The sequence below is a fragment of the Centruroides vittatus genome, unplaced genomic scaffold (assembly GCF_030686945.1).
Source record: "Centruroides vittatus isolate TY-2023 unplaced genomic scaffold, ASM3068694v2 contig_980, whole genome shotgun sequence".
Classification (NCBI taxonomy): Eukaryota; Metazoa; Arthropoda; class Arachnida; order Scorpiones; family Buthidae; genus Centruroides; species Centruroides vittatus.
Genome location: NW_027122652.1, coordinates 1270173 through 1285781, shown reverse-complemented (window position 1 = coordinate 1285781; position 15609 = coordinate 1270173). Strand labels below are relative to the sequence as shown.

The 15609-nt window shown below is 25.5% G+C and overlaps 1 protein-coding gene across 4 annotated transcripts in view; it reads left to right on the top strand.

The window, feature by feature from the left end:
• The window catches only part of LOC136985887 (serine/threonine-protein phosphatase 1 regulatory subunit 10-like), a 660716-nt gene that overhangs the window by 145718 nt on the left and 499389 nt on the right, over positions 1-15609 (top strand). For all 4 annotated transcript variants that reach the window (XR_010882402.1, XM_067283268.1, XM_067283267.1 and 1 more), the window contains exons 4-12: positions 3794-3880; positions 3959-4143; positions 5953-6033; positions 7651-7896; positions 11659-11880; positions 12908-13059; positions 14078-14225; positions 14309-14479; positions 14562-14680. Coding sequence is in view for 3 of the 4 variants with exons in the window: in XM_067283268.1 (XP_067139369.1) it covers positions 3794-3880; positions 3959-4143; positions 5953-6033; positions 7651-7896; positions 11659-11880; positions 12908-13059; positions 14078-14225; positions 14309-14479; positions 14562-14680 (1411 nt within the window). In the remaining variant the exon portion in view is untranslated. The remainder of the gene's footprint in view (positions 1-3793; positions 3881-3958; positions 4144-5952; positions 6034-7650; positions 7897-11658; positions 11881-12907; positions 13060-14077; positions 14226-14308; positions 14480-14561; positions 14681-15609) is intronic.

Here is a 15609-nt window from a genome sequence, read left to right as displayed (position 1 = left end):
CTTGTAATTAAAAAACAATAAATTGTATATAGGGCTACCTATCAAACATTAAATTATTTCAGATATGAAAATTAACAAATGAAAAAATAATAGTCTTATGTAGAATTAAAATGAAATATTTACATATTCCAAATTAGTGAATTAATAACTGAAGCTAAAAAATAGATATATTACTGCAAACTTTAAAATACAAGTAATGTTTTTTTATGCATATAATCAATCTGAAAAATTGATTAGCAGACATCACTTCCGATATTCTTACTTAGATACTGTTATTGATGATTAGTGAATTGATCTATAATTATGAGGAGGATTTTTTCTTATGATGATTATTTTATTCAGTTACGAATCATCATCAATAAACAGATTTTTAAAATTTAAATCTAAGAATTTTCTTTGAATGATGAATAAATAAATATTTTTAAGTGATTTTTTTTTCATTTACCTATGCTTTATAATTGATACATTTTCAAGGTTGCTCAATAGAAATTTTTATTATTCCCATATTTTTTCTTGTCAAATATAATTTCCATTCATAATCCCGAACTAAATTTTTAAAATGCATTTTTGCTTTTTTTTTCTAAATTTATAGTCAAAACCGTTGAGATATATGTATATAGAGCAGGTTTAGTATTTGTAATGATTTAACTTAATGTTTTATAAAAAAAATATATATATATATATATATATATATATATATTGGTTAAATGAATATTTAGTATTGTAATGATGGCTACTAAATTAATATTTGTTAATAATGGGATGAAATAAACTTAATAAAATTATTTATTCATTAGAAGTTTGTTTCAAAGAACTTTTTACCCGTGTAATGAATGTCTCTTCAAATGTAAAAATTTCAACTGTTAGATTTGACAATAGCAGAATAATTCATATAATTTATTCTAAATATATATCATTTGAATGAATGAATTTCTCTAAGACTGACTAGTATTAAATTGAATTAGTGCATGTGCTATATATACGTTTAGTAAAAACAAACCTAGATACATTTATTTTTATTTTTTTTCATTTATATTATAGATCCGTATGTAAAATTCATACCTGAGTATTTTGACAAAATAACATATAATGACTAATGCTATTATAGTTACATTTTAAAATCCTTAGTGTATATATGGATTATATCAAAATTTTTTTACGTGGAAAAATGCATTTACACGACTTTTTTCGCGACGAAGCGATTAATTCTAAATGTGTGTAAAGTCGTCTTTAAAATAATTCGTGGAAAATTCGACGTCTTCAGTTAAAGGTGACAAAATATTTTAGTTCTTTAGATTAATCGAGAAAAGTTTTCTATAAAAATAATAATAATAATAATAATATAAATATTATAAGTTTAATTTCTTATATAAAAATTCAGATAAATTAATTATTCGATAGAAAATGAAGAATAATATTATTACATTTATAAATCGCATGATCTACAATGATTTTTACACGATATATTTTTTTTGTTTATAAAACATTAACTAAAAGAAACGGATTTCTTAGCTCTCTTTAAAATCACGTTATTCACAATACCTTTTAATATAAATATAGGTACACAATATGCGCAGAATTTTAAAAAATTTTAAAAAAATTATATTCTCACGTTTCGAACAGAATGTAGCTTACTCTGTAAACGACTACAAATATATTTTAACCGTTATTTTTAGTCAAATAATTACAATCGTGTCGTTTCGAGAATTAATTTTAACGAATAAACGTTAAAAGATTTTAACTGCGTCGAGGAAAGTGCAGTTTTCGCGACCTAATTCTTGATTATTTATACACGACTGGCCTATATTTAACCCGATGCAAAGAAAATTGAACCGAAATTTTTTAAAAAATATATTGGATTACGTTTTTTTAATGTAATTGAAACTAGTGTGCGCAAAAATTTACTACTAGAAATTATTCTAAAATCGATTAAGTGTTGAGAGTAAAAAAAAAAAAAAAAAACTTTCGTCTTCGATCGCTCGTATTTAATTAAATACATAAAACTGCTAAAATACAAGATTTTATAACAATACATAAGAATTTCACAAATAATAAAATGAAATCTTCCAGAAATTACGTTGTTATGAAGAGGTTTATAACAATCGAACTTATCACCGGACGTCGTAGGTATTGGCGGCTATGGAGACGGATGGGCGTTATAAAGTCATCGTTTAACGGAAGTGAAACCTTTATATAAATGGAAACAATTCAAATTAATTCGCGGATTTATAAAGACGATTAAGAAAATCTACGCATGCACTTAAAACTCAACCGTCGATAAGATCTAATTCTTAGCCGATTATTGAAAACAAAAAAAAAACGCACACGTTATACAGTTCCCTTTTTAATTCTCAATAGGAGATCGAAATTATTATTTTTTATGCACAGAATCGCCCGTTAATCGGTTACCGGGGAGCTTTATAAACTACCCGATGTAGTAGTCACGTGATCTCCCTGCTGTGAACTGCAGCGCGTTCAGTAGCATTAACCGATTGTACTGCACACAGTTGCGTCTAATAATCGATTCGAATGGAATTTGACACAAAATAGGATTGCGTTATAGCCATTATTTTTTTTTTAACGTTACGTAGTAATACGAAACGCCGTATTCGTAAATTATAATAAATGCGTGTAAAAACAAGTTGAACTTTTACTTTTCGTGTTATCATCGTTTCCAATTGTAGCAAGACTGCCCCCGATCTAATGTATAGCCTTTATTCTCTATTTGTATCGCGTGAAAATTTATATAATATACGATATATATGTTAGATGATGTCGTGTGTTTACCGATTAAATGTAAAGCTGAATATTGTGTGTGTGTATATATTTATACAGTAAATGTATGTATAATTTCAGAAAGAGAAATATATTTATTTTTTTAATGGATGTTTTGTTTTGTTATTAAATTTAACACACGACGCGACATTAACGAAACATAAATCTTAATAGACAGTTATTAATAATAATAATAATAAATTTTAATCAGGTTTATCGGAAGCAGTGTATAAACTATAAGCTGCTAATTCTCGCTCTTGCGCCTGAACCGATCGGTTTGTGGTTTAACCTTGACTAGGATGTAGACAGAGTAAGCTTTCCGGTTCGCGGCCAGTGTGTTACGTCATTTCCATACAATGAACTCTCTTCAGTCGTAAGCATTGTGTGACAATGCCGTTGGTTCCGCGTGCTATAAGCAGGATAGTATCTATTTCTATATGCATTGAGTATAATATATACTCTACCAAAGTGCAGAAAATCTATAAATAACTCATGTTTCTTTCGTTCTGGCGGAGAATTTAAAACATCCGTATTTATAAACTGAATTTATTTGCCTTCGTACAATAAATTAAAATACGTATAAATAAACGAATTAAAAACGTTTTTCCTTTCTCTTTTAGAATATAAATTTTTTGCAGTGATTAAAATGAAGCTGAATATTAGTTTTTTTATTAAATTTTTTAATTAATTTTTACATTTTTCTCTATTTAGGTGTGAATGCTTAAGATAAATTTTACAAATAAATTGTTTTTCTTTTCTCTTTTAGGTTAAATTTACAGTTTAATAACAATAATTATTAAATAAATAGCAAAACGTTGTTAAATAAATAAAATATTTTATTCAGATATAAAAAAACTTTTTTCAGGAATTTTAAAATAATTTTTACTAAATTCAGTTTTTAGTTGTTTTTTTTTTTTACAGATTAAATGCACATAATTTCATTTGCAGAGTGATTACCTTTTCAATTTTATTTTCATTGTTTATAGTTATGTAAAATTGCCTTCTTTTGTATTTACAGTTTGATGAAGAAGTTTTCCAGAAAATTGGTCAGTCGGTGTGTTTATTGTAATGTTTTGAGAGCCACTCAACCCGATGTGTTGACTACGTAAGTAATTGTGATATATTTACTTAATTTGTAACACATTCCAAATTTATTGTCAATACTTTTGCATTACATTTATAGATTTCTGAATGAGAGTGGCTGGGATACCATTAACAAGTGGCTACAGGATGCTCGCACCATTGAAAATCATGTGTTTTTATTGGAACTGTTGAGACTTTGCCAGATTTTACCTATGACTGTAGATCGGTTGAAACAAAATAACACTGCCAAGATAATTAAAACACTAACAAAAAGTGAAGATCAAGGTGATTATATCATTTTACATTAAAAAAAATAAATAAATATATTTATTTGTTTTTCACATATTTTCGAAAAAGTTTTAGTATGTTTTTCAGATTATAACAAATCGTATTAATTCATCCTAATTATATATTACTGTTAAAAGACTCAAGAACTATATTTTTAAATTTTAATTTCAACAATATACAAGGTATTCAAAAAGTTGCAGGAATGAGCATATAATATTAAAGAAACAGTTTTTTTCTAATTTACATGTGATCAGTTTCATGTAATCCATGTAATAGTAATTATAGAACTATCTCACATCTGTAATAATTAAGCTTAGGTATGTTGAGATGCAAATTTTCTTTAAAAAAAAAAGAGTTAAAAAGTGCTCCTAAAAACATATAAAACTATCATTTTATTGTGCATGAAATTAGATACAAAACTTAAGAAAATGATAGAAAACTTGAATAAATTAGTCACTTTTGGAATCTAATTCATCACTTTCATAGTTTACAAACAAAAAAGTATTTGCAAGTACCTAGTTGTTTTACCTTTTCCATGGTCAGTTGCAAATGGCATGAGTAAAGAAAATCTTTGAACTGCAAAAACAATCAACATTAACAGATATGAGAGGAGCATATTTAGTTTTTCGCAAAAAGTACTCCAGATTTTGCGAGTGAAGAGACTTGGATATTGTATTTTGAATATCTAGATTTTTGCTCAGAAAATATTAGTTTCTCTAAAGAAAATCCATCCAACTGGTTTTCGGCATGTTTAAAAGTTTCCCACTGCTTCTTACAAGGGAGAGTTTTCTGATGCCAGTTTTATATAATAAAATTATATATTTTATTAAAATGTAAGACTGACATCAGAATAAAATATATAATTTGATAGAGAGAAAAATAAGAAAATCTGTATTTTTTCTTTTATCAGTCATGTCAGCCTTAGTCAAGAAATAGGATTCTAAAATGTTCTAATTTAGTAAATATAAAAATACAGCTCTTGTAAATTTAAAATAAGTATATCAAACTATGTTTTCACAGACACTACTGGAACACCATCACTGTTCACAAATCAAAAACAAAAGAAATAAATATAAATGAAACTAGAACCAATCAGAACAAAGTCAGAAAATTGAAACATGTGTAAAGACACTAATCAAATATGTGACTGCAATAATGTATTTAGAAGTAGTGAGTATGGGACAGAACAACAAAGAGCATTGATGGCAGTGTTAGGAATTGAATCCTTGATATACTCAGTTTGGCCACCATTATACCACTGCACTACCAGCACATTTCTATATGAATTACTGTACATTAGAACATTTTCGAACCCTATTTATTGTGAACAGTTGACTTGACAGGTATAAGAAAAAATACAGGTCTTCTTATTTTTACCCTCTATTGAATGATATATATTTTATTAAAATGTAAGACTGAGCTGAGATATCCCTTTCTTGTTGGTAGACTAACTTCTAAGTTTAGAAACTGAGATGCACAGGAACTTGTATGAATGAAGTGTAGAGTTCCTTTAACATAGCTTTTTGTTTCAACAGACTCTGAGTTTCATTGCATTTCTTTATCCAGTTTATCAATGATTGCTACCATTTGAACTCACTCTGTATTTCTCTGAGTAATAATTTTATTGATATAAACAAACAAAAAGATTTAATAGTATTTTGTCTCTAGTTTTGCAATCTATAGAATTATTTATGTATTAAATGTATATTTCTTACATTTAAAAATTAGTTGTTTTATTAAACATATAAAATTTAATTTATTGAACTATTATCAATTGATATATGTCTAATACAATTTCTATTTCAGATGTGAAAACATTAGCTCTAGATGTTGTCAATGCCTGGATGTCATTAATTAAAGGTGAAAGATCAGAGAATTTAAATTCTGGTATGTAAATCATTTAAAAGAGTCTGTAATATTTCTAAAACAGTTCAAAACTAATAGATTCAAAATTAAGATATAAAATTTATTATTATTATTATATAAATATATATTTTTAAAGTTTATTTAATAATAATTTTCTGCTAATACACATAAATTCTTTTTTAAAAAATTGCATTTACTTGTATAATGAAACTTACTTTAACAAATAATAAATATAACAAAATTACAATGAAATTTTTACTGTCTTGCACTTATTGTGTATTTTTATACAAAAGTGTTTCATTTTAATGAATATCATTATTACAAATTACAAATTAAATGTGTTGATAATTACATTAAATACAAAAAGAATGACAGCAACAATGTTATGTTAAAAATTTTTATTGCTAGATCTCATTAAAAAGTTTTATTGCTGGATATTATTTTTACATTTGGCATCCAGTATGTACTGCATCATTCATCTTTCTAAAAAGAAACAGGTTTAATTAATATAACAAGATTTATAACAATAAAGTTACTAGCTAATTAGTTATCCAATGTACTGCCGAAAATCATTTAAATTAAATGATTTAATAATTACATAAACCAACATCTACAAACCCGATGTACAGTACATACGTAATAAGCCAACTACTACTGGATTATATTGGGCTATTATATTGTGATCATTTTAAATTAATTACTAAATAATTTGTCACTGGAGGGAGGCATTAGGTACCATCTCTTATTAGAATTAATAATTATAATTAAATTAAATAATTTAGAAAATTCTGAATGAAGAAAATTGGCCTGGAGTGAGACTTGAACCCACAACTGCCACTTATCATGGGGATGCATTGCCAGTTATGCTGCCCTATCCTCCGGTCTGATCTCCTCTCCCAGATATATTTAAACATGAGATAACCATTGTCAGTTATATATCGTCGATTGGGGACGCATTCAGTGTCTGCATCCTGTAAACATTCATCTATGGCACTCAACTGTACGTGAGTGTTTACAGGACATGTATTATTAAGTTTAGACCACCAAACAACTATACAACTATAATGATTATTGAATACTACACTGATCAGACACACACATACATACATACATACATACATACATACATACATACATACAATATTTGTGTAAGGTATAGCAAGTTCTCATTCAACCGCATCAATATGTTCTTGAAAATTCTGATGTTAAGTGTTAAACAATGTTTAATATCAGTTTCATCATATGCTAAGTAATATAAACAGTTCAGTTAACAATATTCTAATTAAATTGTGTTTGCAATCTCCAGCATTTACATTCTACCTCATTGAATCAATTTTACTGTTTATAAAGAAAATTCAACAACCCCAGTTATAAAGTGATACAAAGGCACTGTATGCTTTTTGAAGGGCATTATAACAAAATATCAAGTGAGGACTTCCTATACCAGTAGTTATGTTTGCATAATAGTATAAACTGTATAGTTTCATTATATTAACTTTTTGCTATATTTAACAAGATTATAAAATTATATTAATTACTTTTAAAGGAAATGAAATTTGTCTTTTATCATATATAGATATTTTTAATATTTGTAGTATAAATAAAAGATATTCATTAATATTTAACTTTTCCCATAAGATAAAATGAAAAAGAAGAAGAAAAAGGATAAAGAAGAGAAAGATATTAAAGAGAAGGTAAAAGAAAACAAAGATAAATATATAAAAGGTGAAAAGTTAAAAAGAGAAAATTCAGATGATAACCTAATGAATAAGTATGAGGATGTTGTTATTAAAATGCCTCTGGATGAAGAACCTTTAATTAAAAAACCTAAACTTGATAGGCCAAAGACCGTGAAGACATATCAAGCAAAATTTCGATCCACAGGTCGGTAAATTTAATTTCTAATGTGTTTTTTCTTTTTACTAATATTAATTTAATTGATAAAGTTAAGTTTCAATGAAGTAATTTGAATATAGAAATGAATATAAAAACATTTAAATGACAAATACAAATTGCTTATTTATATATGAGTTGAATTGCAAAAATACTGACTCAGAAGTATAGATCTCATAGTTACTGTGAACCTCCTGAATTAAGATTATTTCAAGAATAAAAACTTAAAATGCCCTTAATTTTTTAAATTTTTATTTCATTTCTGAAATTTTAGTTTATAAGAGATCTGATATTCATAATTGATATCTAAAAGTAAATACATCTTAATGATATAGCAAATGATTTTTATTATTTACATATCTTAAAAACATTAAATATCACCAATAAGTAATAAAAGTTTTTAAATTAAAAACAAAGTAATTTTTATTGTAAATTTACTTTTCATATTGTAATTTAAAACAACAGAACTAATTTACTTCACATTAAATTAAATTATCTATGAAAAAATTATTGGTTTTAGGAATTATAAATTTAAAAATATTTTTAATTCATTATTTGAATAATAATTAATATTTCAGTCGATCAATTTCTATTGTTTCTGTTCTTACTTTCCTTTATTTGAAGAATAATAATATTTTATATGTATAACTTTGTTTCTGGTTATTTCATCAACAACAGTATTCCACATATAAATACTATTTTGTACTTAAGTATTGTTACAAATTTTTAAAACAGTTCTTATGTTATGATATTATTATTTGATATCTGAACCAAAACATTTATTTCACGAGATATATTTTTTCCTGTATCATAAAGTAGTGAATGTGCTGATAAAATTAAAGAAAGTAATCACAAAGAAATTTTTAATATACAAATTTGGCACCATTATCATCAAATAAAATACTTTAAAAACTGCTTCTTAAGGAATCCAAATTCATTGAAGGAAACATTTTCAGCTCCATTTGAGCCATTTTTCCTTAATGAACTTTGAAAAATTTTGTAGGTTTTGAAACTTATGATGGCTCTGAACAGAGCTGAAAATGTTCTTTCATTTCCTCAACAAACAATTTTTAAAATATTTATTTCATAAAAACTTGACCAGCAATCTGTGTATATATAGAAAGCAAAATTTCCATCACTGCTGCACACAAATAACGTAAATTTAAAAATTAATTTGATCTACAATTTGAAAATTTCAAAACAACTTTTAAATGTTTTTAAAAACATTGTTTTAATTTTCAATTGATTTCATTTTAATTAATTTTGATTTTATTTTTAATAATGTTTATGTTAATGTTAATTTAGTTTTGGTTTTAGTGTAAAGGCCAGAGTTTAATTATTATTTTTAGTTTACTTTATTTAATATTAATTTTGTTTTAGTTTTTATAATTAATTTTAATATTTTATATTTAATTTTTCTTGCATTTTTGAACCCTCAATTATAATTTTTATTTAATTCAATTCTTTTTTTCTGTTGCAACATAACTATAGAAATTGTTTTAGTGTTGTTTCGTACAAAAGATAATCAAATTTACAGTTATTTTAAGTTTTTTTAGTAATTTCGTTAATTTTTTGTTTTATAAATATACCTGTTTTAAAAAATTTTTTAAATTTTAATTATAAGCGAATTAACATTCAAGGTACGTAGTTTCAAATGCAGGCCAGCAGTTGGCAAAACAGTTTAAAATATAAACAAAATTAAATAATATTTTTTCAACTGAAATATAAAATTATTTTTAATAATCAGTAAGTTTACTTATAATGATAAAACTACTATCTCATTATAATTATGAAAGTTTTTGTTTTGATTCACAGATGATGATGTAATGTGTTGAATTTTCAAATGCAATTCACGCAACTCCGAGTAAAAATAATTGTTTGCGCTAATTTTACTGCCATTTTAATTTTAAAATTTGATTTTTTAAGATGATTTCTGGATATTCGTGGTTTAAGTGAATGATTTCAAAAATTGGTTAACTAATGATGATGATATTTGTTAGGCTTGTTGCATCATTTGTCGAACGTCATTTAGTGTTAAATAGGATGAAATTAAAACATTTACAAGATATGTCGATTGCAAAAAGCATGAAAAAGAAGTGCGTCTTCTCATTTACTTTTCCCCTTCTTTTGGTCATCGTGTCGACCAACATAGCAGTTTCCAAAGATGGTGACCATAGATTATAAGATGGGATAGTTCTTTGAATAAAAGGGAATTAACTGTAATTTCTTTATGGGTAGTGTTGCAATATTAAATTTATCTGAAATAATATTACAAATTTATTTTATAGTACAAAATAAAAGCATGCGTATCAACGTATAAATGGAGATTTTTCAAATTTCTTTCGAAAGAGTGATTCTGGATTTTACAATTGTTTTTCACTCTTAAGCTTGGTGCTTATTAATTAATGAATACCATGCTCATAATGTAAATCATTAATTATGCTAAACTATAATAAACTTTAGAATGTATTTAAAAGAACTGAAGGTTTTCAGCAGAATCAAAATCAGGAGAAATTTTGGTATGGTCTCATCACTAGTAAAAACAAGTATACAAATAATACAGATAACTAGACGAAATTACAGTAAAAATAAAAAATTATTAATCTATTGCAGTTGCTTATACCAGTTCATGTCTGTTTTTTTTACTGAAAGGTTTCGTACTTTTTGGTTGCATTTTACTCACTATTTCTGCCCAAAAACTCACTTTTCTCACTAGTTTTGACTTACGTATGAGCCACTCATTTGCCAAATCGATTAACTTCGCAAAACAAAAAATATAAAAATTGATAATATAAATTACTTTTAAAAATTTCTTTTAAATTTTAAATTTAAATGGACATTGTAGAATGTATTTTTATGCACTGTTATACTAAAGCTTTAATGTAATGATATATAAGATTAGTCATGCAAAAATTGTAAAAATAATAACGATTATATTAAGGATTTACAAATAGAGTTAATCGATTTGGCTCGTGAATGGCTCATATGTGCTACAAGACCTTTGCATTATATTATATTACAAAAATATTTGAATTACAGTAGATCGGGAAAAAATTCGGTGTTAAATACATTGTGAAATTCATCTTTGTAGTCATGCAATTTCTTACAAGTGGAAGAAACTTTAATATAAATAAGCTTTATCATTTAGCATTAATAAAGTTATTCTCTGTAAATACAGTATATTCTTTAATTATAAAAAACAACATTTAATAAGCTTCTTAAGGGAATTAAGAATTATAATTGATGGTAATACAGTAGAGCATCGATTATCCGACCCCCGATTAACCGGTCGGCAAATTCAAATGTCCGCTAGTGATGTGCGCTACAATATTTGGTTATATCTTGGCTACTTTAATATTATTTTTGTTAAATTTTTGCATGTTTTAGCTGGCAGCACTGGCTCGACTATGAAAGGGAGGCTAGTATTTAAACCAGGCCTAATACACTATACTAATAATGTATTTTTTCATACTTTTCAGTTATCCGACCAACCCCAGTCCCCAATTAAGTCGAATAATCGATGCTCTACTGTATATAGAATTAATCATATTTCTTATCTTCAAAATGAACAAGACTTTGCCATGTTTAAATATGAAGTTGAAGTATATGCTTAACATGCAGATATTTTAACTTTAATTATTAAAACTGATATATATATTATATTTTTGTCTGCTTAAAAGATTGAAATCAAAGATAAAATAATTATTTATTATAAATAAATTATAATTTTGATTAATATAATTTTAATTCTAGGTTTGGAAGAGAATACACCATTGCCAAAAGATGTTACTAAAAAGATTCCTACAATTAATAGAAGTGAGGCAGTTGCTGCAGCCAAAAATGCTGTAAAAAAAATGAATACACCTAAAGATCTTCCTTATGGTGGGAAGAAAATAAAACCAGCTAGTTTAATTACTCCTGAAAATAGTCATGCAAATGTTGGTCTCATAAAATTGATTCCACCAAAACCTAAGCGTAAGTCTAATAGTTTTGTTTTTATTTTATTGTGTGTTAAGTTATAACATAAAAAGACAAAAATAGATATATTTGATATTGAACTCTGAAGGAACATAAAGAAGTTTTATGGAATTTTTCTTGATCAGAAACTTTGCAATAAAATTTTGTCCTTTTGAATGGAAATTAATCTATTTTATTTAATTAAATTTTGTCTGAAAATTAGAATAATATGATTATTGGTTTTTTCTTTGCCGCACTATTATTATTATTATTGTTATACTGATGTACACAGATGTTTATGGATTGTTACCTGCTTGGTTAATACCAGTGCCATACCACACTAAGGTTAAGGTATAGCTACAGAAAAACAATTACTATAGTTACATGCTGTTTGTTTATCTATTTGTATTTAAGAATTTCCTGTGCATGCAATATGTGTCATGTTTGGCTGCTTTATGTAATGTGATGTGTGTGCTGTTGTAAAGCTCTGATGTTTCTGGACTTTGTATAGTGTATATGGTACTGTATTTATGCAAGAAAGAACAATGGGCACAGTAAGTACAGTACCTTATCCATTCTTTGCGAATGCTGATTTAGTGAGAAAGTTCTGAGTATTTACTAATATTTTTCTGTGCATGTATTTTGTTTTCTGTGGGATTTGGAACTGCTATATCTATACTGTGTATGTTTTGCTCGTCTATAATAATTATTATATTCATTATTATAAGCAAAAGACCAATGAACAGACAATTATGAAAAAATATATAATGAAATTTTAACTAATTTTAAAATTAAGTTAATCTCAAAGAAGTTAATAATTTAGTTATAATTTATTTAAAATATAAAAAATATATTTCTGTTCATTTAATTAACTATAACAACAACTTAAAGACACATTTTATCTAAATACACTTTTATTATGAAGATTTTTTTTTAAAGTACAAGTAAAACAAAATATATCTTGTTAATGATTATAATTACATATATTAATAATATTTTATAATTTATTAAGAAGAAATGTGATTTTAAGTATTTTTTCCTGCAGCTATTCATATTCTTCAAGAAAGTGCAAGTTTTGTGGATGCATTAGTATCTGCTCCAACACAGCCTATTCGTAGGAAAAAGAAAAATTCATCAGGGAAACCTCCCACTCCTACAACACCACCTTCACCTGTAAATACACCGCCTAAGCTTCAGGTATTATTATTTATAATAATTTAATTCAAAATAATTTTATATAAACAATTATTTGATAATTTTAGTTATTAATATTCTTGTTTAGAATTTAAAATAATCATTTGTTATTATTAGATTTAAGTGAATGAACTTACAGTGATATAGTTTTTTTGACTAGTATAGCATTAAAAAGAATTCCAGTGTGTATATACAGGAAATTGTTATAAAAGAATTTCAAAAGTTTGTTTCACCTATAATTTTTTAAATTTCTTTTCACATTTATCAATAATTATTACTTAATGCAAGTATTTTAACTCAAATATAATAATAATTAAGAAATAAAAAATATTTCAAATAGAGACACCCACAACTGCCATAAATAATTGATATTTTCAAATTATAGCCCACGGCAGTTGTGGGTGTCTATTTGCTATGCATCGCGTTTTGGTTGGTGTTTAAGTCTGTATATTTCAAATATCCTATGCAATAGAATGCAGTAATTTTTATCTTAATACATTATATAAATCATAGAAGTCAAACAAAATTGATTGATAGTATAATTGCTACAATTCATTACAACTATATTTCAGTACAAAAGAATATTATAAAATTTTTAAATGAGATGTAAAAATAAAAAAATTTTTGCTGTGGTATCAATGAATATTATTGATGATTTTTTTTTTTTCAAACCTTCAGCGAATGTAAAATGTGTGTAAATATGAAACACAAGTTAATTACTTAAAGCATGTGAATTTTTACTTGAAGATTGATAGAAAGTTTTCTGATATACAAACATGTCTTTACTTAATTTATAAATTACTATGTGCTAAAGATATTTATTATCATTATCTACATGTTTATTTAAGATGATAAATTTTAGTATAACAGTTTTGAAGTATTAGAAATTATAACCATTTATTAATAGTTAAATATTGATATATCAAAACTACAATAAAATAAAATATAAATATTCAATAATAAAAAATCTAGTAATAAAATAACTGTGTTCCTAACATAATAATTTAATTATTTTTACTAGTTTTATAAAGACACTTTAGAAATGTCTAGTGAGACAACAGAAGAAAAAGAAGAGGAAGATAAAGATAAAGAAGAGCCTAAAAAGGAGGAAACAAATCATGAAGATGATGATGAAGAAAAAAGCGATGAACCAGCATTGAATGCTAAAGGTATTTAGCTTTATTTAAAATTATGTAATTCTCATTATTGTTTTATAAAACTGTTTATTCAACATAATTAATTTAATCAATAGATATTGACTCAGAGAAAGAAGATATTAAACCAAGAAAAAAATCAGAAAATGGTCAGTTATGTTCAATTCTTATTCACGGAAAAAGACGCGAAAAGAAAAAATCTGTTAGGTGGGCAGAAGAAAGTGAACTTAAACAAGTTTTTCACTTTGAGATGGATGAAACTGAGAGAGGTAAAATTTGGTTTTTATAAATATCATAACGATATTCGTTAAACGATATTCAAAGTGTAATAATAATGATTTTTAATTGTAGTTAACGTTAATCATGTACATAATTTTGGTGATCTCAAATCTCTGGAAATAAAACGAGAGAGGAAAGCATTCGAAACAGCAAGAAGACTTATGGGAGATAAAATGCAAGAAGCAATTCCTGTAATTATGAAACATTTATAATTTTTATAAGTTATTAATTAATTTTTTTTAATAAATTGTGAATGAAGTAGCAGTTTTATTATTCAGCTGTTATCTTATTAATTACAGCTTAGCTTCTAAAATATTCAGTGTCACATTTAAACTCTTGTAAAATGAATTAAAATTCATTAGTTTTTTATTGCAGATATTGAAAACCATAAAAAGCATCAATACTTTTCATTCAATATATAACGCATAAGATATTTGTTTAGTAACTTGTTTTCAAATTATTTAACTTTTAGATTTATGAATATGAAATGCTTAACTATGAGTTAAAATAATTTATATTTTTATAGCAATAATGAAAGTATTAACATTTCTTTAATACTTAAAATATTTAGATGGGATTCGTAAAATGTATTTATTTATAAATTTTAAAATAATTTTTAAATTAGGATAAAATTTATTAATTGATAGAAGTTTTGTCTTGGAAAAAATAAGACAATTATATAAGCATATATTATTTCAATTACAACAAATAAAAATTGGATTCAAAAAGACATCTACAGAGGTGTACAAAAGTTTGCATTAGCTATTGGTAAAATTGTGTTTTATGCCATCAGCAACATTATGAATGATTGCATTATCCTTTCGGTGGTATAAAAGCATCGTGGAGTGATTACTTTTGGTTTATGTTCACTGTTAATGTCTCGTTTTATTCGTGATAGGTACAGCAATGAACTTATCTTTTGCTTTTCACAAGTTGTGTTGAAAGCTGTTTTATTTCAGTTTAATTAATTCATTAAATAAATATGTTCTGTTTAAGGATAAGAAGTGTTGAAATTTTTAAAATTCTTTTTCTTAATTATTTACAACAGTTTACAGTGTTATTATGCAGCTTAGATGCTGTTTTCAGTACTGATTACTGAATGCAGCATGTGATGCAATTT